At 35.8% G+C, this 24540-nt stretch overlaps 1 protein-coding gene across 1 annotated transcript in view; it reads right to left on the bottom strand.

Annotated features, from left to right (window-relative positions):
• Positions 1-24540, bottom strand: part of LAMA2 (laminin subunit alpha 2) — a 613890-nt gene that overhangs the window by 159491 nt on the left and 429859 nt on the right. The window contains 3 exon segments of the mRNA XM_032650802.1: positions 984-1070; positions 7336-7460; positions 19245-19379. Of these exon segments, the coding sequence (XP_032506693.1) occupies positions 984-1070; positions 7336-7460; positions 19245-19379 (347 nt within the window).

Raw genomic sequence — 24540 nt, forward strand, 5'->3', positions numbered from 1 at the left:
TCAGTGGAAAGTAGGTAGACTATCAGCTATTCTGATGTTATAAAAGAGAAAAATGAGACCCAGCAGTTTGTGGAGCTCAGCTATGTCCATGGGTCTTTATAGAACTTTATACTGTTATCAATTACACTGAAATTATCATGTGTGTTTAATGTTAATAGTTAATATCAGTTGCTCTCCATTACCTTAGAAAGAATAAAAACCTACTAAAAATAGTGGTGATAAGCTTGAGTATCCAAGATACTGATCTTATAGAAAGTATGCATCCAGAAAAATATAAATTACAACCTTCCTAGACAGTCAGTCTGGAATTCTGTTTCTTAACTTACCATTTGTATTACATGTTAGCATTCAATTTAATAACTACATACATGCATTATCAGAATTTGTAAAAAATATGGTGAGAGGAGGCATTTACATACTATTGTTTGCGTGTTGAAAAGGAGAACCAAATAACACTTTAATGTTTGGTGGTTTTAATTAAGAATTCCTGATACCATTTATATTTTGAATTACGTGTATACTTGCTGATGTAGTGCCAGAGTGCTCAGAACAGTGATGTGCATGCAGTCAGTGCTAGCCAACAACTTCCAGTGAATTAAAATGAGAATTATGTGTGGCCAGCTTTTTATTACTGTTAACTACAGATAAGCTTTTGGAAATCATTTATTTGTTCTTGTAAAATGCTCCCTCCCTCTGTCTCTCTCTCCCTCTCTAATCTATGTTGGAGTATACACATATATATATGCTAAAATATAAATTAGATAATTGTGAAATAATTTGGAATCTTAGAAAAAGTCTAAATAGATGGAAGAAAACAACTTTCTTTGGATAAAGTCTAAAGATATAAAAATACTTTTGAAAGCACATAAGCTACTAGAGAATATGAATATAATGACATAAAAATAATAATACTTTTCTACTATGATCTTTTATTATATGATCTCTATGCATCATTGCTCTAAATGTATCATGACTGTTCCTACCGTTCGCAGTACTGGCCTTCGTATTCTCGAGGGCAAGCTGTGCAGCGGTAATCATCCAGGCCTTCCGTGACACAAGAAGGGCTGAAACTGAATCAGAAAAGAAAGATTGCAAAAAATCTTTTGACTTATTTATTTTATAAATGTAAGCAATTCTATCTATTAACTAGATGATTGGAACTATTTTTTGATGGTTAGAAATGGCATATTTATAATTATAAGTTTCTATTCAAGGGTAGGCTATCACAACTAAGTACTACTAATAATAGTCAGCAAATAAAGATGGTTGTTTTTTGATGAATTAACAATGCATCTCACTGACCATGTTAAAACTTTGAAATTTTAATAATTATGTGACAACCAGGAAAATATTAAACACCCAGAGAAAGTGTACTATTTTTCATGAATCAGAAGAAAAACATGATGAGAATTCCTGCATATTTGTCAGATAGAATAAGTATTATTGAATATCTTTCAGGTTAAAAAAATGGGGACATAAAAGCGATAAAATTTTTTTTTCTAAAAAGCCCAAATCGCCACTGGCATTTCAATGCATGACGTGTGAATAGATGTTTCACTTAAAATAAAAGAGTGCCTTTTCTAATTGATATACAGATTTCAAGCTACATTTTACTTTAAACACAAAATAATGTGATCTAGAGTGAGGAAAGAAGAATGGAAATCTTTCTGCATGAAAACGAATAAGCTTTTCTGACAATTTTATAATCTCTTCTAGTAAGTAGGTCTCACATAACATGCCCTGTTTTCACTACAACACTGACAGACCACGGCCAGTCAGCCCTTCTCCAGGATCCTTGATCACCTTACACCACAAAAGAAATACTAGACAAGACTTGAAAACTAAACTACGCTAAAACGTAGTTTTGTATTGTTACAAACTTCTCTCAAATACAAGTAGTGCTTCATTCCCACTGGACAAAATGCATGGTACACTGGAAATTTAGGAAGAAAAGACACATATATTCGTTGCAAAATGGTAATGCTGCAAACACCATTTTCCTTTCTGTTGGTCTGCAAAAGCAGTTGATGCTGAAAAAACAATAAAGTATATAGACCAGAGCTGCAACTCCTATTGGTCAGGTGCCATTAGGACACTATTTCAATTTTCTGTCTAATACATTAAATCAATAGTACGTGAATGAGTAATAAACTCTAACCTTTGCAAAATATGTGAACAAATTGATCAACTACTCACAACATCATTATTCAAATTATTTTTTTTGCCTTCACAAAAATAGACCCACAAATACACAGACACATTCTTGCAAGCTTCTAGCTCCTTTAACCCAGCTTGATGCTGAGTTCATCTGCGCGCGCACACACACGTGCACACACAAACTCATATACATATATAGGCACTTGGAAACAGATTTTTAGACATTCAAGGGAAATTCTACAGAGCCAACATAATTAAATTATAGTCCTTTATAGTAACATATCTGTCTCAATTACTATGCAGGAATGTTATAATTCTCCTTGGATAGCAGATATAAATTTTTTTGAATTATGACATTACGGTGGACTAAACTTTTTCCTTACATCATATATAAGGACTTGTGAAAGAGGAAGTAGGAATTACACCTCACTTGAGGTTAGAGTTTATTCTTTATGCTCCCAAATCCCTCATCTCCTCTCAATTTTCATACTGTCTGCAGGACCACTCAGAAATCCGACTGTTTTTCCTCTTGTAGGCCATCTTTTACATTCCCTTAGATTTGTTAATTCCAAGGCTGCTTCAACAGAATTTCTGAGATTTAGAGTCTGCTGCTCTGTGTCATCCCCTGTGGAGTCTACTGAAATGAATTAGCTTCTGGGATCCCACTCCCTTATCCCAGTTCACTGATTGTTCCTTTTCAGTCTCCTTTGCTGGATCTACATCATGTCCTTGACCCCTTAATATGCTTCACCGCTCAGTCTTTAGGTTTCTCCTATCCTGTCCTTTCTCCCCTAAATGATCTCATTCAGTATTAAAAGGCTGTAAATATTGCATCTATCCTAACAGATCTAAAACTGAGCTCCTGTCCTCCAAAAAATACCGCTAACCATTCTATCATTTTCCCTGTCTCTGTCAATGGCCATACTTTGCTTACTTTGCTTCCATTTGCTCTGCCATAAACCACAGAGTCACCTTTGTCTCCTTTCTCTCACATTCCACAGGTATTCTATCTGCAAATGCTGCTGGTGTTACCATAATTAATTCACTGCATTATCCTGTTCTAAGCCACCTCTTGCCATTGGCAGATTTTTAGCCTTCAGGACATTTAGTTACTCACTGGAGCTTCCCTGACTCCACCTCCTGTCACACTTCCCCTGTCCCCATTCGCTCTGCTCCAGCTGCCCTGGATCCTTGCTGTCTACTATGTGTGGCCTGTCTCCAGGCCAGTGCACTTACTTTTTCCTCTGGTTGGTCTGCTCTTCCTCCAGGTAGTCAGGTGACTCTCTCCATTACTTCATTCAAGTCTCTGAACAAGCCTCACCTGCTTGTTCGTGAAGCTCTTCATCAAGCACCCTAACTAAAAGGGTACCCCATTTACTCCAAATTCACTGAGGCTGCTCTATTTTTTCCTGGTGGCACTTTCGCTATCTGATATTACATTATATATCTATTTGTGTTTTCTCAGCTTTATTAAAGTGTAACTGGCAAAAAAAATTGTAATATATTTAAAGTGTACACGTGATGATTTGATATATGTGTATGGTGTGAAAGCATTCCCACCATCTAGATAATTAACATATCTATCACTTCATATATTTACCTTTCTTTGTGTGAGAATTCACAAGTTCTACTCTCCTAGTAAGTATCCATTATACAATAATGTATTATCAACTGTGGTCGCTATGTTATGTATTAGATCCTTAGACCTTATTCATTTTATAACTGAAAATTTGCACCCTTTTACCACCCTCTCCCAATTTCTCCCATTCCCTGCTCCCTGGCAACTACCGTTGTACACTGTTTCCATGAGCTTGTTCGTTTTTAGATTACACCCATATGTGAAACCATGCAGCTTTTTCTTTGTCTGGCAAAAACTGCTGAACACATTTGGAGAAGAAAAGCTCCGAGAAACTCAAACTTGGCCTCATTGTAGAAGGGAGGAGAGGGCATTGAGCCTGGAAAGAGGGGTCAGATGGCAGAGAGTTTCTAATACTCTGCTAAAATATCTGAGCTTTCCTTGGTAGGCAGTGGAAAACCCTTGAGGGTATATGAGCAATGCTGTACTGTCACAATGGTTAAAAGTTTATTGTATTTGTTTTGGTAAGAGATATTGGAGACTTGAACTAATATGTGGGTGAGTTAGTAATCACTTACTCACCATCCTCCATCTATGAAGAGGGATATCTCAGCCTCCTCCATCTATGTTTCAGAATCTTTTTTTCTTATCTCAGGGAGAAGTGCTTCTCTTCTCATCATACATAGGTCTTTACTTTGTTAATGAATGTTCCAAACTTTATGTGATGACCTTAGGGGGTCATGAAATCACTTTAGTGGGTTTTGACTAAAGTTTCTTCTAATAATACAAGACAATAAAATTGAATAGAAGTTACAGTATATATTATATATGTATAGCTAGCTAGCTAGTTAGCTAGCTAGCTAGATATCCACACACACATTTTTTGTGTTCTAGCTTATGATTAAAAAAAGGTTTTCTTACAGTGGTTGCAATCAATAAAGTTTGAAAGCCACTGAACTAGCCACTTTGATTTCATACTTGATTCTTACAGTGTCCTTTGTATAAAAATATACTTAAATTACATAACTCATATAAAATAAAAGTGAAACAAATATGAAAACACTTTTTTGTTGATCCTGCTAATCAATCAAGGTAGTACTATTTCTTTCCCTTCTTCACATTTCTTAGAGCTGTACACTCACACCCATGTGACCTAATTGCTTCCACTATTGATTGCCAAAATCCATCAGGGACCTGCACAGTTAATTGCCACTGTATGTACTTAGTCTCCCTTGGGAGAGCAGCATCCAATGCTCATTCTCTGCTGCTCTTTTCCCTCACTGTGTCAGTGGCAGTGTGGCCTCGGTTCCATTGCCTCCCTCATAGCTCTTGTCCTGGCTCTTCTTTCTCTTCTGACTTCTCTAATGTACATAGTCTTATCTTTCCTTCTTTCCATGTGCTTCCCTTGAGTAACATGACCCTGGGGAATCTTATCTATAATTCATTTATTAACATATCACTTCCTTCATCTGCCCTCCCAATTTTCAGGTTTTGATTTCTTGTGGCTATTTGCATATTTCCATTCAGATAGACCTTTCATATCAAGTTAACTTATTTGAAACATAAATTGTCTTTCTTCTATAGCAGCTCTCTCCTGGTTTCTATTTCAGTTAATGACCCCACCATTTTGGGGGGTCAACCTGGCTACAAATCCCTGGCTTCAAATCCTGCTTTGCCTAAACCTGTTGTATCTAATTAGTTATCAACCCTGTAGAGCTGCATTCAACAATTTTCTCACATCCATCTCCTTGTCTCTATTCTTGTTGCTATTACCTACTTTCAGGTTCTAATTATCTTTTGCCTAAGCTAGTGCAATAGCTTTTTAATCAGTCTCTTTGCTTTTCTTATTTTCCTGTTTCAATTCATTACACTCAATTCCATCATAATAGTCTTCCTAAAGTGTGGCTCTCATCACATTAATCTTTTTTTTTAATAAAAATGTGTAGTGTTTCCTCATTACATAGAAAATTAAATAGCAATTTCTTAGACTGGTATTCATGGATTTCTACACTATGGCCTCCATTCTCTCATTCATTTTCTTCTGTAATTATGAAATTCTATTTGAACCCATGCTCCAAACTCTTAACAGTTCTTAAACATGATTTGTGTTTTCTGCTGCTAAGCTTTTGCTCCTTACATTTTCTACTATCTCCACCAGTAAAAACCCTTCAATCCACTGTAAATTTAATAATTTAAATACATTTAAAATTTATTATAAATACTCCTACTTCTTTAAATATGTTCTTTAAGTTTCCACAGTCAACTGTGGTACTTTGTGCCTTTGAATTCTCTTTATATCTCAGTTGACCTCTCTGAAGACACACATTTTACTGTGAGCCTCTCCAAGAGATGTTATGCTTCTTTTTTATATCTCCTGGAGCTTTTGCTATAGTCCGCCCAATAGGAAATTATAAATTAATTATTGAATTTTTCTAATCCAGATCATTTATATTTTAATAAACAATAAACAGCATTCTCTTGTTCAAAATCTGGTCATCAGAGGTAGATTAGGGAAAGGAAAATGATATTTTTCATACACCTACCACTTGGTGCTTGGATGAACAATAAGATCATGTATTTTATCCTCATCAATACACCACTTACCTAAAAATTTACATTTGAGACCCTATGCAAAACTTGTGACTCTGTTCACCCAAAAAGAGGTGCTTCCAGAGGAAAGGGAGACAATTATGAGAAAATGTTTACAAAATGTAAACAAAGCCAGAGATGGAAAAAGAAACTTAGTGAGTATAGGTGGAAATAGTTCTTCATCTGAGTTGCTTTGTGCTTCTTATACACTCAAGATAAGGATTCTAGTTCTGAACAAAGTGCCCTACATTCTTTTCAAAAGCAAATTCTTAGAGAAATAAATGCCCTACAATGTAGAGATTGATGTCTATAAATCACTTAGCAGAAAGTATAGATAGCCTTAGCAAAAAGGTAATGAAAACACCTAGGGGTTTTCATCAATACATAAACAGTGCAGAATGTTCTGACAGCACTAAAATAAAATATGCCAGCGTTTGTTTCCACTTATGGCTGTGTTTCCATGGTACCAAGCTCAGACTATCTTAACAGAAAGGGGGTTGTGATTCTGGGAGATATTGACTTACTCTGGAGTATAACAATAAGTCCCCCTGCTTTAACAACATTATTTTTCAATTATTTCCTTCATAATTCTTTACCAATCATGAATTAAACACATAAAATGAATGGAAACAGCTACAAAATTTATATAATACGCATCAAACAATCCTTCATAGCTGAATTTATGGCAGAACTATATGCAAACACTAGACCTTTCTAAAAATTTATAAAATTATGCACATTTGTACATATATTATTTATTTCATAAATATAAGTTAATGTTGGTATTTACATTTTAATTAATAAGCATTATTTACTTGGGACAGAGTTTTAAAAGAAAAATGAACCATAGAGGGTTATGTGCTCACTTTTGTCATGTTTTTATATTGTTTAAAAACTCTATCTTAAATTGAGATTTTTGTCGACATGAAAAGAATAGCCAAATCATAGAAAGCCCATGTGCTACGCAGATGGTGCTACTGATTGGGAAACATGGTAATATTTCACAATCTTACTTGTTGCTGGAAGAAATCAGAGGGCAAGCACATTGCTGACAGTCATCTGGCAATCCCTTGACAATGCCATAATATCCAAGAACACATCGTTCACAGAAGTCACCAGCAGTGTGATGTTGACAATTCTGTAAAGGAAGAGGGATGTTTGTTTTTAAATTAATGAAGTAATGTAATTTATCATACAGCTCCCCACCTACGCGTTTGTGTGCTCCTGTGAACACACATGCGCATGTGCGCGCACATATCATTGAGAGAGAACTCAGCTCTTAAACATATTGACACATACTTTTAAAGAAGCTCTTTGATTTGAGAAACGAATACTGGGCTGTTGTAGCTATACTGACAAGAGTTTCTGTTCTCTTTTCCCTACATCAATCTCTGCATTAGTTTTTCTCTTACTCTAATCTGGGGAATAGACTTCACAAATTTCTAAAATTTATTGTAGCATCTGGCTATTTACATTTCTTCTCTACAAGGTGTTTAAAAAAAGTGCTAAAAATCCTGGGGCCTTGGGGCATACCCATCAGTGGGCTATTTGAAACCGAACCAAGGTGGAAAACATTAAATATTTTAAGAGGCAGGAATAGCAAAAAAAAAAAAAAAAAGTCAGCCTAGTTACCACATTAAGAATGTTATTCACCTAATTCTTGCCAAATGTTGATCATTCTTTATAGATAGAGAGGACCCAACCTAAAACCAGGGATCTCAAGTCAATATTTTCTTTTTATGTTTGCATAGTAAGAGGCACTTGGGTAATATGCTTTAAGACACTTCCATAAGAAAATGAGCACAGTTTCAGAATATTGTGTAAACAGTTTTGAAATTAAAATTCTCACAAAGTGGAACTTTATTTAACAATATATTTAGCGATTATTCACGCAATAAGGACTTAGGAAGAGCTACAAGCCAGGTACTGAGAAAGGCACCAGGAGGAATCAAATGAGGGAAAAGGTAAAATAATATTCTAACCTATAAGAATTTATTTCCACTTTTGGAAAAATTTTTTAAAATGGCAAATAAGAAACATGGCAAATAAGAAATGTGGAATTTACTGGAAATGGGACAGTTGACTTTAGGAGTTGAGAAAAAGGAAGAAATAGAGGGAATTTAGGGTTGGATTTTAGCTTGATTTTATAAAACTACATTTGGAATGGTCAGAAGGGTAATTTCTTATAAATAGTATTTTTTTAAAGGTTAAGAAGCAAAAATGTCAGTAACAAAATACATGCATATATATGCTAGTGAACCCCTCTCCTGATCAGCTCAGCTGGAACCACATAGCCACCTGTGGGCTCTATAGTAAATTTTCCATATGCTGTGCTCTTTGCTTTATTCAATTAATCTAGAAGAACATATTTATTTTTCATGGGTCATCTAATGGCCAGTGTTTGGTATGGTATGTGTGGTCATTCACCACAAACAATAACTGAAGTCTCTTCCTCTGACTTTTTTTATGTTTATGTTACTCTCTGGGGAGAAACCATGCCATTATCACAATGAATTTTAGAATACCGTGGGTTTTTTTTTTTCATTATTTGTTGTTATATTTGAAAACACATTGTGTTACTTACAGGTAGATTCTATAATTCACTCTTAAATGGATCCAGTTTTCTATATGATAGGATGCAAATCTCAAACCTTCTAATTCCCCACCTCACTCTCAGCGGATGTTAGCCCTCTATTTTCAGGGAAAAGGAAGCCTTCATTGGGTGTTCCCTTAGCTTCCTGCCAAACAGCACACCGTCTTGTCTGCATTACTTTCCATCCCTTCGACATTTAGTTCTGTCCACAAGAAGTGGTGTATTGTTCTCTGTCTAAAGGTTCTCTCTTCCTAAACTCTGGTTTAGGAAGAAGGCCCTCCTGTCTCCCATTTCCTCCAGCACCTGCACTTTCTCTTTCTTTGATGGCTTATTTCCATTGACAGTTGAGGTTGGTCAAGCTTTTCTTATCTTAAAAAAAATCTCTGGGGTTTCTGGACAACTTCCATCCTATGTTTGATAGGCTTTCTAAAAGCATTGTTTACATTGCTGGTCTCTACTTCCTCATCTCCCTTTCACCTCTTCATTCTTTAAACAGGCTCTCTCTCTCTATATATATATATGTATATATATTTATATATGTATATATATATTCTTTTCCATTATAGGTTATTACAAGATATTGAGTATGGTTCCCTGTGCTATATAGTAGGTCCTTGTTGTTTATCTATCTTATATATAGTAGTGTGTACATGTTAACTCCAGACTCCTAACTTATCTATTCCCCTCCCCCAAACAGGCTTCTGATTTCACTATTGAAAGATAAGTCCAGACTCATGCATAAGATCTTTGTTGCTAAATCAAAATTTACTGACAATAATCAGTCTTCATGATATAGGAATTATCTGCAGCATCTGATATTTCTGGCCACTCTTTCTTTGAAATTTTCTCTTCCTATGGGTTCTTTAATAGTACAGTATGTAGATTGTTTTCCTACCTCTATGGCTACTCTTTCTAACCCTCCTTCATGGATTCTCCTTCCCCTTTCTGTTGAGTAAGATTGGGGTCCTTGATTCTAATTTTGGCTCTTATCTCTTTTCTTTCCTACATTTTCTACGTTGGTGATTTTAACCGTTACTAGAACTTCAGCTATCTTCTATGTACCCCAAACTCTAAATTTTATATATTCTGCCTAGATATCTATCTCTAATGAGTTCCCGACTATGCTTCTAATTGCTTCTTAGCTAGGTCTTATTGCATAATGCAAAAGCATTTGAATTTGAGATGACAAAAATCAAGCTCATCTCTTCTGAAACCTGCTAATACTCCTGCATTTCCCATTTCCTTTGAGGTCACTATCATCTCTCTGGCATGGCAAGGAAGACCTTTATAATCTGGCTTCTGTGTACCCCTCCAGCCTTCTGTCTAGCCACTGCAAACTTTGCACTCTATGCTAAGCCCATATGCGGCCATCTGAAATTCTCAAATTATGCAGTGCTCTCTCTTACCTCTAGGACTTTTCATATGCAAATCCTTTGTTCTGGAATGTTTTTCCTCCTCTTGCCTGGCTAACACCTATTCATTCAGCTCTCATTTTCACTGTTGCTTTCTCTAATAAACATTCCCTGATGCCCCAAGTCTGGGCTAAATGCTCCATCTAGCTCAACACAGAGACTGACATATGTTGACATTCAATGACTATTTTGAATGACTGCATAAATGAATGCATGTTCTAGGTATTATAGAGGAAACTGGTCAGGCTTCTTAAGATGAAAAAGGCCAAGCTTCAAGTCTGATGACTTTGCAGAAAGGTGGTTAGCAGGGAAAGACGATTTGTCGTATTTGGATATTGATTTAAGTACCATAATCCTCTCTTATTCAATCATCCAAAGGAACCACTGTATTTTAGCAATAAAATAGCCATTCCATATTTAACAGTAGCATGGTGAGCGATAACGGTTCCAAGATAAAATAATTATCTATGAATTGCAGTCTCAAATCTTTCAGCAAGGTGCCAAATGATGAATAAGTGTCAACTGGGGAGTGTTTTAAGAACATACGCCCCAAAATACATGGAATCTAGAACAATAATTGTCAGCTTTTGCCTTTGTAAAGAAACTAACTGCGTGAGTTATTTTATATAACACTGATAACCGAATCAAAACAATAATGCTAATCATTACTAAAAATACAGAGGTTGAAAAACATGGTTTGCCTCTTTTATATCTACAACTCTGTATAATTTCTTCACAGAGAAAGCAAATATTTTAACTTTCTTTGGACAGTCAATCTTTCACAGGGCTGCTAACATACTAAACTTGGTTAACGGAATCAAATGTCCCTGTTAGGTCCACAAACACAGCACATAAATCATGATGCTATTTTTGAAACTTTTTGACATCGACCTTTCGTATGACTTTCCCGTCTGCTCTGAAATAGTGGACATGATATTTCTCTTGTATAGATATTAATCTTTAGGAACAATTTTTATATTTTAGACGCCTAATGAGAAGTTTAATTATCTCAAAATTAATATGTGCTACTATCTTTTCAATAGTAGATTAGAATATATGGCATTTGTTTTTGTTTTTTGTACATGGGAAAACTGGTGGTATATACTTTTCCACTAGATCAAATGAATATTATATTTATATTTGGTATCTTAAAACTAAGATGAGAAGTTACTTAACCTTCTTTCCTTATAGGGATGCCTCTACACATTCCTTGACATATTATTAAATACATGGATTCTTATAAGGCAGCCCTTTTCATCTTGTGTAACTACAAGCTATAAAGTTTTTCCTTATGCTGAATGAAAACTTGTTTCACTCTAATTTTTAGTCAGTGATCCAAATTCAGCCTTCTGAAGCTATGCAGATTAAGTCTAATTTCCATTTCCTGGGGAAAGTCCTCAAATATCTAAAGAACACTATTATTTCCTAAATCTTTTATCAATCTAAATATCTTTTTTTTCCCCAAGCTAAACAGCTAACAACCCTGGTTACTCAGAATTTCTCTTAAAATAGAGATTATAAATTTTGCAAATATATTTAATGTACTTCCTTCCCTGATCTTGATCTTGTACAAATGAATCTGTAGTCAAGTAAGAACTCCTATTTCACAGAAATTGCTACTATGTGTCATTTCCTTTGTTCTTTCACTTAAACACTAGAATATAAACTCCTAGAGGGCAATGTTCACACATTCCTCATCATTATTCTCCCAGCACCCACCACAGTGCCTGAACTTTGGAAATACTTATTAACAAATGCCTCAAGGATGAATAAACAAGTGAGCCTACCTAAGTTCAAAACCTATTCTATTAATTTCATCTCGTTAATTGTAGCTCATAGTTCCACCTGCTAGGCTCTTTTTGATTCTTGACCACCATTCAATACAGTAGGTCTAACTTCTAGCTTTACATCATCTGAATATTTGATAGATCTCATCCAAATCACTGATACAGATTTTGAACATGACAGGGTCAAGCACAAATCCTATGCCTCATTATTGGAGACATCTCTAGAGCTTATTCGAGGTCAGGCTGTTCAGCAACTTCTAACTTCTGTTAACTGATTACCACTTGACCCATATTTTCAACCATGTTTGTGAGGATATAATGAAACATTCTATCAAATGCCTATTTAAACAAACCAGAGTTTGAACCATAGATCTAACCCTTATAGGCTTATGACTTAAGCAAATTATACAATTTCTCTCAGCATCAGTTCATCAACTGTATTAGAAGGAATAATCCTGTCTGTCTCATAAATTTACTGTAAGAATAAATGAGAAAAGATCTATCTACAGTGGCAAGCCCTGGTTCTGGTACATATATAAGGTTGGACACATGGTAGCTGTTACCATTTTTACTAAATTTGACATATGATTTATCACACTGTCTGATGAATTTGAAATTATACTGAGATTCAGGGACCTAGAGTCTCAGATATTATATACATAGTAACTCTAGCAATTAGTTTGATATGTTTTGTTTTGAGGGAACCTATTCTGATTCCTAATAAGCACTGTTTATGTTTCACTGGAGATCGAACTCAATCTGTTTCTCATATTCTACAATACTTTCCTTTATAAAACCTGGAGTGGGACTTCCCTGGTAGTGCAGTGGTTGAGAGTCTGCCTGCCGATGCAGGGGACACGGGTTCGTGCCCTGGTCTGGGAAGATCCCACATGCCACGGAGCAGCTAGGCCCGTGAGCCATGGCTGCTGAGCCTGTGCGTCCGGAGCCTGTGCTCCGTAACTGGAGAGGCCACAACAGTGAGAGGCCCGCATACCACAAAAAAAAAAAAAACAAAAAAAAAACCAAACTTGGAATGACATTTCACTGCTTTCCATCCTGTGACAAATTTTATATTTTTATGATTTTGCAAATATTTTTCATATATGGCTCTTAATCACACTGCAGATTCCATCAGTATTCTAGGGTATAATTCACCTGGACCTTCAAATCAAACTCATTTAATCAGTTAAAAGTGTGATTACTCTCTCTCACAATCTCCAGGTACCATTTTGCAGTGGATTTGAAACCCGAGTCTAATGCTTTTCAGCCAAGGCACTGTAAGTTAAATTTTTTTAGGATTAATTTTCAGAGTTATAATGAAATACTAATAATTCCTATCTTGGTAAGAGGTCAGATAGATTAAATAAGATAAGGTTTATAAAGCACCTTAAATACAGTAGATTATAGCTATGAGATTATTTACTGAGGATATAGCTCATTGATTAACCACAGATACTGACAATGTTACAGACAACAGGGCAGATCAATGATAGAGATTTATTTTATCCTTTTCATTTTAAAATAAGAATTGTGACAGAGTGAAAATAATATTTCCACAAAGTATTTGGTCTTGAGAAGTTATTTGCACTAGCTGGGACTTCAATTTTCCCACGTAAAATATAGGAGAAATAATATTGACTATAGAGTTATAGTGATAATTAAATGAGAATATATATGTTTATAAATAAATATAGGCATAGATGTGTGTGTTATATAAACTCTGAAAACTCTATCTATCTATCTATCTATGTGATTGTGTATGTGTGTGTATGTGTGTACTGATTAGTATTAATTCACCTACCTCTTCTCCCCCTTCTGGCTTGGGGTTCAATATCATGTAGGTTTTACTCCTCCATTTTGAAGAAAATTTTCCTTAAGGGGTAATGGTCACTGAGCTATTGGTAATCACATGCCTATGTGTAGGATTTATTAGCACCTACAAAGAAGCAACAGCTCTCTTGTAAGTGTCATGAGGAATTATGAAGAGAATAGTTACAAAATGATGTGGGTTTTATTTAACAGTTGAAATGCCTAGCCTGTGAAGTTTTCTATAGTTTCGTTTCTTCTCTACCCCTTATTTTTGAAGAAAGGAATAAAGAAAAAAGAAGAAAACGTGAGAAAATCTAGCATAGCGCTGGATATAACGGTGGTTTTTACATTAATTTTTGATTATTTATCATCTGATTGGTTCTTAGACTATAAATAGTGGCTAACATGTATGGTAATGATCATCTTTATCATCACCAATCATCATAGCTATCACTTCCACTACAGAGCTTATCACAAGCTAATTAATGTTCTAAGCCTTTTATCTAGTATTTCACTGAATCCACAGAAAAACTCTGAGTAGGTACTATTCTTATCTTCATTTTATAAATGAGGAAATTAAGACACCACTGAGGCTAAATAAATTGACTAGGCCCACAGAGCCCAAAAGGGATGAAGCCAGGATTTGAATCAAGGCAGTCTGATCAGAGTCATGCTTATAACCACTATACCAACATAGAGGGCATTGCACTGTGTAGTGGATACGATATTAAACTGGGAAACACAGTACAAATAGTAAAGAAATCAGTATGCTTCAGTTGCCTCAGTTATAGCATCGGAGTAATAATAGCTATTTTCTATTTGCCTCATGGGGCTGTTTCAAAGATAAACAAAGTTGTCTAAATTCAGAAGTTATAAGTTCCCTGAAGGAAAATATAAAAATTCAGAGCACAGCAATTTATACTAGCTGTGCATGTGTGATGCACCTATGTATGTATTTTTTACTTCACCTAGGGATATCTCAGAAAATAGACCTCTAATAAGGATCCTTAAGGCACAAAAATAGATATAATAGCCTATTGGTCAAAACAGGACAATATAATGACAGCAACTTTTTATCCTAAATAAAAATGAAAGTAAACTGTATATTTTATGAATGCTTCTAAATTATTCATATGGAGTGACATTACTATTAAAAATTCCAGCGACGATTGCATAAGAAAGAAAAATGCATTTAATTCTCACTTAAGAATGCATGTTAACCACATTCCTGAAATTATCTATTGAATTTTACAAGCCAATAGATTGGTGAAAAAAATGCTACACTTAAACCAAATCATGATTATTTCAAGAATTTAAGGATGGGTAAGACCTTCACCTCCACTCCAGTCCTCACAAATAAGCATATGATAAATTTCCATACTCTGCCTTGATTGAAAGAAGGTATCTTTAAGAAGTCAGGACTAAAAAGAAGTTTTCTTAACATGATAAAAAATATTTACCTTAAACTAATCACCAGCATCATAGTTCGCGGTGAAAGACCTGAGGCTTTCATATTAAAATCAGCAATAAGATAGGAAGCTGACTACCCTCCTATTTAACATTTTTTGGGAGACTTAATCAATGCAAAAAATGAAATTATTATACTAGATATAGCTCTGGCAAGGAAGACACAATTATAACTACTGCAAATATTATTGTTGTAAATATAAAAATAACTGTAAGAATCAAGCAAGAAACTTCTAGAAGCAGAAAAAAAGTGGCTGGATATCAAACACACGTAAAAATTATATTTTGTCAATATTTGCCAGTAATGACCAGTTAATAAATACACTGAAACAAAAAAATGTAACGCTCACCATTAAAATGAAAATGTAAGATAAATGGCAATAATTTTAACATAACAAATGCATAGCCCATATGGATAACAGTAAAAACTGTGAGACATAAAATGTTTGAATAGAGAAGAGTATCATTCCTGGGTTTAGGGAGGATAGCTGAATAGTGTAAAGATAGTAATTCTTTACAAACAGCTTTAATGCATTTTCAATAAAAATTCCAGTAATATTTTTTGGGGAAGAGATTAAAATAATGAATCAAAATGTCATTTGGAAGAATATATAAGTACATCAAGTTAAGAAAATTAGGAAAAGGAGAGTAGTATAGGGTCTTGCTTTACCAGAATTTATAATGTACTATAAAATGAAGGGAATCAGAACATTATAATAGGAAATAAAAGGTAAGCAGAAAAGAATAGATGATTCTTTAAATATATCTTAAAATGAACAAAACAAATGTGTATATATTCAGATACCACGATGTGTCAAGGAGAAAAGGAAATATTAACAAATAAATGTTTATTTAAAGTAACATATTGAAGGAAAATTATCTCCCCACATTATAATAAATTCTGGAAATATTAAAGAGTTGGATCTAAAATTTCATCATAGAAATAATGGTAAATATTGTGAGATCTCAGTATAGATATTGAAAGTCATTGCCTGGGTGAGATCGCCATGAGAATGAGTGTAGTCAGACAAGCAAATTGCTCCAAGGATTGAATCCTAGGAATACCAGTATATTGATTTCAGGTAATGAGGAGAAAACAGCAAAGAGGACTGGGAAGGAGCAGCCATCTAGCTTGAAAAACCCTAGACTACCATGTCCAGAAAAGCAAACTGAACAAAAGCTTTGAGAGGAATGGCTGCTTCAGAGGAGCAAATGCTGCTGATAAATCAAGTACAGTGAAGAGCTGAATACTAGTAGCTGGTCTGCATATCGTGGTGGAGGAAAAGCCTGATTTTAGTAGTTCAAGGGAGAATGGTAGGAGAGAAATTGCAGACAAGAGTATAAACTCTTCTCTATGTGAAAGGAGAGGAATGAAGTGGTAAAAATCAAGAGGGGAAGTGGAGTCAAGAGAGATTTATTTATTTGTTTGTTTGTTTATGTTTTTTAAGATAGAAGAAGTACCAAAAAGTGATTCAGAAGGGAGGGGAGAATAGGCATGGCCAGAGTGATGTCCTTGAGTGGGAGGGAGGGCTGGGATCTAGAGCATAGGTGGCAGAGTTGGTCTTTTCTACAAACAAGAACAGTTCATCCAAATTGGTGGAAAACCCAGAGTAATTGCACACAGATGCAGAAAGGTAGGTGCATGTGTTAGTGGGAGCTTGGGTTAGTTCTCTTCTGATTGTTTTTAATTTCTCAGTGAAATAAGAAGAAACAAGGCCATCAACTGAAAGTAAGGATGGAAATGGGTCTGGGAAGGGTTTGGGATTTGAAGAGGGATGAGAAGGTAGGAAATTATCACGCAGGAATGTGAGAGAGGCACTGGACTGGAGAAACGTGGCATGATGGAAGAGCAGAATAAAGGTTCCCTTTGAAGTGAGTGATAGTGAACATACGGTGAGACTAGTCAGCATAGTCGACTATTTTCCAGAGCCACTTTCAGGTTAGAAGGCATAGGTATTGGAGGAGTAGGATTTAACCGGAGTTGGAATTCACTGAGTAAACATAAGTAAAGGAGTGGTAATAAGAGAAATGAACATTACAAAGCAGTGATATTAAAGAAGGGTCATGGGACTTCCCTGGTGGTGCAGTGCTTAAGAATCCGCCTGCCAATGCAGGGGACACAGGTTCGATCCCTGGTCCAGGAAGATCCCACATGCCGCAGAGCAACTAAGCCCATGCGCCACAACTACTGAGCCTGTGCTCTACAGCCCACAAGCTGCAACTACCGAACCTGTGTGCTGCATCTACTGAAGCCTGCGTGCCTAGAGCCCGTGCTCCGCAACGAGAGAAGCCACCGCAACGAGAAGCCTGCACTCGCCGCAACTAGAGAAAGTCTGTGCACAGCAACGAAGATCCAACGCAGCCAGAAAAAAAAAAGGGTCATGAATATTAAGCTGGTTAAGAAAGTGAGGGCATGAGAAACATAAGGAATGATAAAAATGTGAGCGTCGATGATGAGACAAAATGTTGACATTGAAGTACTAAGAAGAAGTGAACTGGAAAGAAAAGAAACGGTGGTCAAAGAGAGGATAGTTGACATTGAGACTATAGAGGCACTCAGTTCCTGGTAATGACAAGTTCTCAGACAGGCTCATGGAGTGAGGACAAGACATGGGAAGAGTCCATTTTATGGGCATCAAAATCACCAGGAATTATGATAGGAGTGGTGCTACAGTGAACAGCAATGATACAAAGGAAAGATCTTCAAGGAATGAGGTGGGTGACCTGAGGGTTAGTAAATGGCTTCAACAAGCAGGTGTAGTGGGCAAATGGATGGAGACCTGAGATTCAAAGCTAGGTGTTGTTACAGAAGAGAAAACAAGGATGACCTGAAAGTGGCAGCAAGGAGCAGGGCCACAGCCCCGCCCTCAGGCTCAGGGAAATGAAGAGTGTGAGAAAAAACAGCGGCTTCCATTTGAGACCGCTGCCAGGGGAGTAGTGTGTTGGGAAACCAGGTTTCAGTTTGAGCAAATAAAGAGGACCTCAAAAGAAGAGGGAGATTATGTAGGGGATTTTGCTGATGTCTGGTCATGAGTTCCACAAAGCTCCATGAAAGAGTTTCAGGAGACGAGGAGAGGTGGGAAATGAGTTCAGCAGAGGAGACACCCAGAGTTGCCCGGGGACTAGAGTCTGGGGACCCTAAGTGGTGACACAGGAAACCTGAATTTCTCCACAGTCCTGACTGTTCCAGGGGTGACAGAGTAGGGTGTTAGCAGGAATGTAATAACAACAACAAGAAAATAAGAGCAGTAAACTGCTTTAAAGAAATGGTTAAATTATGGGATATCAAATCAAAGACAGTAAAGATTTTAGAGACTATTTAACAACATAATATGCTCATGATATGTACGTTTTTTAAAATGCAGAACATAAAACTACACCTATGGTGTCATATAAATCTTCTTTATAAACACATACATAAAATTGGTGGGAAACACATAAAATATTAAATGTTTATGTTCAATTTTGGGTGACTTTTATTTTTTTCCTTAACACTTTTCTATGACTTCCAAATGTCTTACGAAGAGCTTATTTTTATTTAAAATCAGAAAAAAACCCTCATGTGATTTTTAAATAAATCGTTGTGTTGTCTGGTATTTGTCTACGATGCTGTTGATAATAATATACTATTTCTTGACATGAGCAGTGGTTTTTCCAGTTGTAACTTTTTAATTACTTTAAAAAACGCATAATATGGTAAATGTATTTTTTTCCCACGTTTTGTTTCACACACACACACACACACACACACGTTAAGTCCCCTGCAGGTTAGCTGACCTCTGCACTCAGTATATGAATATGTGTAAAGAGAAATGAGCACATGGGCTTTGTTCAAGAAAGGCTCAGATGAATACCTGGCATATGGAGGTTTCAGGGTCACACAGGCTGCTGTGTCCATGACACTGACATGGAACACAGGTGCCCAGGGCTGGTCCAGGGGTACGGCCACCTGGCTCAGAACGCAGTCGATAAAATCCTGGCATGCATGCCTGAAAGAAAACGAAGCCAATTAGGACAGCCAACTTGGAAATCTTTCTTTAGTAACACTTGGGTTCTTCAGTAGTTAAAAAGAAGCATTTCTTTCCCCCCATCAGCAGTAAAGGCAACACCACTTAGAAACAACGAATGTCACTTTTGATTCCTAATGTGTATTCTGCCTGGTCCATAGAGTATACAAGCAGTGTCTGTGTCATCAGACTTTAGCAAAGGAAAGCTGTCATTCGCAAATACCACTCAGCCTCGACAAACTTCAAATAGTCTTCTTTTTCTTGAAACAAAAGTTTGTTTTTAAATAAAATTGTCATATGGACTAAAGAGAGAATTCCAGTGTCCTTGACAACCTAAAATCTGCTTCCACTGTGCTTGATGGGTAACTAGGAAATGTCCAATGAGACTCAGAAAAACATTAAATAAATAAAAAAGTGTCACGGTCATGTTATTTATATCGGTATAATTAGAAGACTATAAAAGTAAGAAATTCAAAATAATAAAAGCTCTACATGTCTTGGGAATATTAGGCCACCAATAAAATGTATCTTTCCTTGATCTAGTTTTTTCATTTTTCAATAAAAATCTGAGAGCAAACAGGAAACTGCTAGCAAAGCTGACATATGCAAAATCAAGACTTCCATCTTCATTTGGGTTTATTATGTAAATGTATCAAGAAACATCTCTGACTCTTTGAAAGAAAGCCCATAGCTCTGAAGAGGGAATGAGAACAGTCTTGTGTTTTGGGCTCAGATCTCTTAGTGTGCAAAGCTGTTGCATTTATTAGCCATTGTTTGATTTATGAGTAAGAGATAGGAGTTAGTTTTCCAGATTCCACTGAAGATTATAAAGGGATATTAGCTATGTAAAAATTTTTTCACAGGATATTTTGCTCCCATTGATGAGAAAAGTGATTGCTGAATAAGCAGGGGAAAAAAGTGAATTAAGAACTTCTTACTGCCTTTGCATCCTTTTGGTTCTGGACTAGGTCATCCAGAGTGGAGTATGTAGAGGCTCCTTAGAAGAAAAACGATCAATAGTCAGCACTCTCCTTGTTTGTTTTGATTTGGATAATGTGAGAGTACTTCAGTTAAGCATTTAAGAGTCTCTCTGCTTTTATCTCAGCCTATAAGAAATTCTAATGAGATTTAATAATATCCTGGATTTGAGCAAGCTGATAAAACTGGGAATAGTATTCAAAATATTTTGAGTCCTATTTGTCTTATAGTGGACCTAAGATATTTTAATAAGTTTATTCATATTCTTGAAAATAAAGGTTCATTTTTGCCATTGTTACCAAATAAGGCCTGGAAATTATGGCTGAGGAATTCATTTAAGCATAACTGAAGAAACAATCCAAGGTGTGTTTAAAAATTTTACATAGTATGGGTTGTTCCAGTCCTGGTGTGTGCTGACTGTAGAATAAAATTGGATTTTCTTTATATAGATTTCATCGCTGGATACCTATATAATTATTGTTATTTTACTGGTATATTTGCTTGGGGTGTGTGTGTGTGCGCGCGTGTGTGTGTCTTTAAAAAATCACACAAATTGAGAGTTCCTAGCTCTACATTTTATATCAAACAAAAGTTTAAAAAAAGTCTTAGAAGAAGAATAACATTAAGAAATGGTACTTTTCATTGAGGAATCATATGAAATTCAATGTTGTGGACTGAAATCTGAAGGTGAGCACCGCAGGTAAAGTTTACACCCAGTTTCTCTTATTACTATGGCTCTTCTCTGGAAAGAGTAGGACAAAGTAGAAAAGCACTCCAGTGCGGGTAAAAGTCTGGGCTCCAAGTCAAGCTCTGTGTGGAAGCTTTTAGGCCTGTCTATGTGATTCTCAACCCTGGCTGCACATAGAATCGTCTGAGGAGCTTTAAATACGGATACCTGGCTCTGCCCCCAGAGATTCTATATAACTGGTGGAGACTAGGGCCAGGGTGTGTTGTAAAACTCCCAGGAAGGTCTAATAAGCAGCCAGGATTGAGAATCACTGGCACACTCCTCATTCCCTGCTGGGAATGTGTGTCTTTGAAGGGCGTACAGACTCTGGTACTATAACATCAATGAATAAGGAAGCCTTGATTTTACTAGTTAGTTTTTCCTGAGGGATACACGCAAGTCGTTTGGTGTCGTTGAGATGTGGTTTCCTCATCCCACAAATGAGCAGATGTATTAACTCAGTTGATTTCTGAAGTTTCTACAGTTCTAACACTCTAGATAAATTTTGTGTCCTTATAAATTTCTGAGTTAGAAAAAAAAAAAGAGAGACTATTCTGCAACACAAGAATTAGAAACTTCAAACACACTGTAAAGGAATGAGACATATTTATTTCTCTTTAATCTCCTCCTTTCGCGGACCCTGTATTTATTTTTTCCATTTTTCAAATATTTGAGGCTATTTTTCAAAATCAGACGTTCTTCTTGTGAGTCAACTGGGGCAAAATTCGTGAGAATGATTATATTTGAGTTGGGAAAAAAAGAGGAAAGATAATAGCTACTTTTTAAAGTCCCATCTAAAATTCTTTCTGGAACAAAATAAAGAATTACAGAAAAGCAAGTACGTAAACACTGTCCTAATCTTATCCATTTTTTTTTCCTAACTCAAACTTTTCCAAAGTCCTCTTCTTGCCTTGTGCTGAAATTATTCAGAGCTCAATTTTCTTCTGCTCTCCTTCCATCTTTAATTTGTTTTCATAATATGGTACCCCATCATAATGTTAGAATCAAACTGCACAAAAATGTGGGAGGGAGGAAAGAAGGGAATGGGAGACAAAGAGAGTAAAGAGGCAACACACTCCAGGTGCCGGGTTACATAACGCAGAGTTTAACCATTAAAAAAATAATAGATACTTGTGCTGTTGCCAGTAAAAACACTGTCTTGTATCTTTACATGGGTTTTGCAATCAGACAATCCTAGGTTTAATTCCTGTTTCACCACTTACTACATATGACTTATGCACATTTTAAATACTGTGGGCTGAAGCTTCCTCACGTGGAATGTAAGGATGTTGTATAACTTACTAGTTGAGTATTAATGTAGCTAGGTTTTTTGAAACAGACTTAGGTAGGTTCAGATTGCTGTTTTCCAACTGTGTGATAAAGGGCAGGTTTCCTAACCGGCCTGAGCTTCCATTTCCTCACCCATAAAATGGGAATTATAATGTGCTTAATGATGTTGGTGTAAGTGTATTAGGGAATGCACTTGACATTGTGCAGGATACAGTAAGCACTCAATAAATGGTCAGTTTTGTGTGTTTTTTTAATAGGGTTGTGAGGATTAAATGAGATGATGTGTGTGTAGTGCTTGAAATACAATAAATCCATATGGGTGCCTCTATTCCAGATAATTTTTTAGATATAGTCATCGAGAATACACTGAAAACAAAGGCAACAGTGATTGTTCTACACTGCATTGGGAAACAAAATTACAATGTATGTCACTTACCCATACCATGTTTTTTAATATTTTAATGTATATGAAAAGAGTCTTTGGGTCTTCCATGTGCAACTGAAGTGGTAAAGAGCATCCCTAGAAATGTGCATGTGTAAGAAAAAATGTCTAGTCTCGCTATTTTGTCTTTTGAGTTTTATGAGTTGACAATAGGTACTGTTTGAGGATTTTTGTTTGAGGATTTAAAAAATTATTGTTGATAGCTAATTGACAGCTTGTGAGTGGTGATCCAGTACACACTAGCCATTCAACTGTGAGCCAGAAGCCCTAATAAAACATGATGGAAAGGGGAAACAAGATGAAATGAGCAAAATATCATTAGGAGATCACCTGTGAATTTCTGACTTCCACGATCTTATTGCAGAGAACCACATATTCAGCATTGAATAGTTTCCATTTCTACCTACAACCTAACCTGAGTTTAGGTCAGTTTAGGCAACAATGTTAACCGAGACAACAGTGAGGAGTAGCTTAGGTAAAGTATGGTAAACTCAACGGCTCCCACACCAACAAATGTGGTGAGGAAATCGTGTTATTTGACTTCTAAAGGTAACCTAGTCTCTTCTTCAAATCATAAATTATAATAAGTAAGCATTTCTAGAACTGAAATTTTTAATGAACAGGGCTACAGTGTTATAACCCTACAGGTAATAGGCAAGGCTAAGTGTCTTCACAACTGGCTATATTTACAATGGTAACCAACACTTAATTTTGTTTCTTTGCAACCACATTTCTGGATAAAAACACGAAATGAGTAGCTTGTAAATGCAAATGTCTCTAGAATACCTTACATTTGGTGAAAATATCGTAAAGGAATTGCTTTGCGTATTCATGACCCAAAGCATATGTTACTAGAATGGGATGTATTATTTCAAAACTGTCCTTAGTTCTTGCTTTGATGATTAGATTTTATGCCTGAGTAATTACACTTTAGATTCAAGATGAATTATAAATAAGATGTATAATGGATTAGAGGCAATGGGTTGTGGAGAAAACCTCAGGTAGCTTATTATAAGAGATAGGTCTTTATCCCCTAATCTCTCCTCTAAGATATTACTGTAATTATTGTCTGTTAACAGGAGTTTAAGTGAAATTCACAGGACATAGGTGAAGCCACCAATGCAGATAATAGTTTGTATGTGTTTCTAGTTTTTCTTGATTTTCTTCATATATCATTGGCTTTATTTGTATTTGTATTGGCTAATTTATGTTTTCATATAATGACGGAAAATTACTAAAATTAATGGGAAAGTACGTTTTAGAATATACTATTTAAAAAGCCTGATGATCACAGTAAGATGAATTTTAACATTTCAAATCTGGACTGGAAGGTAGATTGCATTAAAATAATCTGATACTCTGCTAATATTTTGGTTCATAAGTGAAGAGTACTCTTTATATAAATGCAGAAAAATATAGCTGTAGTAACTTTCTCTTCAAGATATCTAAGGTCAATTTTGACTACTTAATATCTTGTATAGCAAAATAACATTGCAGAATTAGAGAATGTTAGAACTTCAAAACCCAACCTGTAATTTTATAGATTGGATAACTATATAATAGCTAAGGCCTATAGCAATTAAGGTATTGACCAAGGTTACACAGTGAGACAGCAGTACAGCCAAACACTCCCTGGGATAAATAAAATTCCACCTCTTGTCTAGAAAAATCTCAAATTCTATCTTTATCTTTTTCATGCTCATTGG

The sequence above is a fragment of the Phocoena sinus genome, chromosome 12, assembly GCF_008692025.1.
Source record: "Phocoena sinus isolate mPhoSin1 chromosome 12, mPhoSin1.pri, whole genome shotgun sequence".
In the NCBI taxonomy this organism is placed as follows: Eukaryota; Metazoa; Chordata; class Mammalia; order Artiodactyla; family Phocoenidae; genus Phocoena; species Phocoena sinus.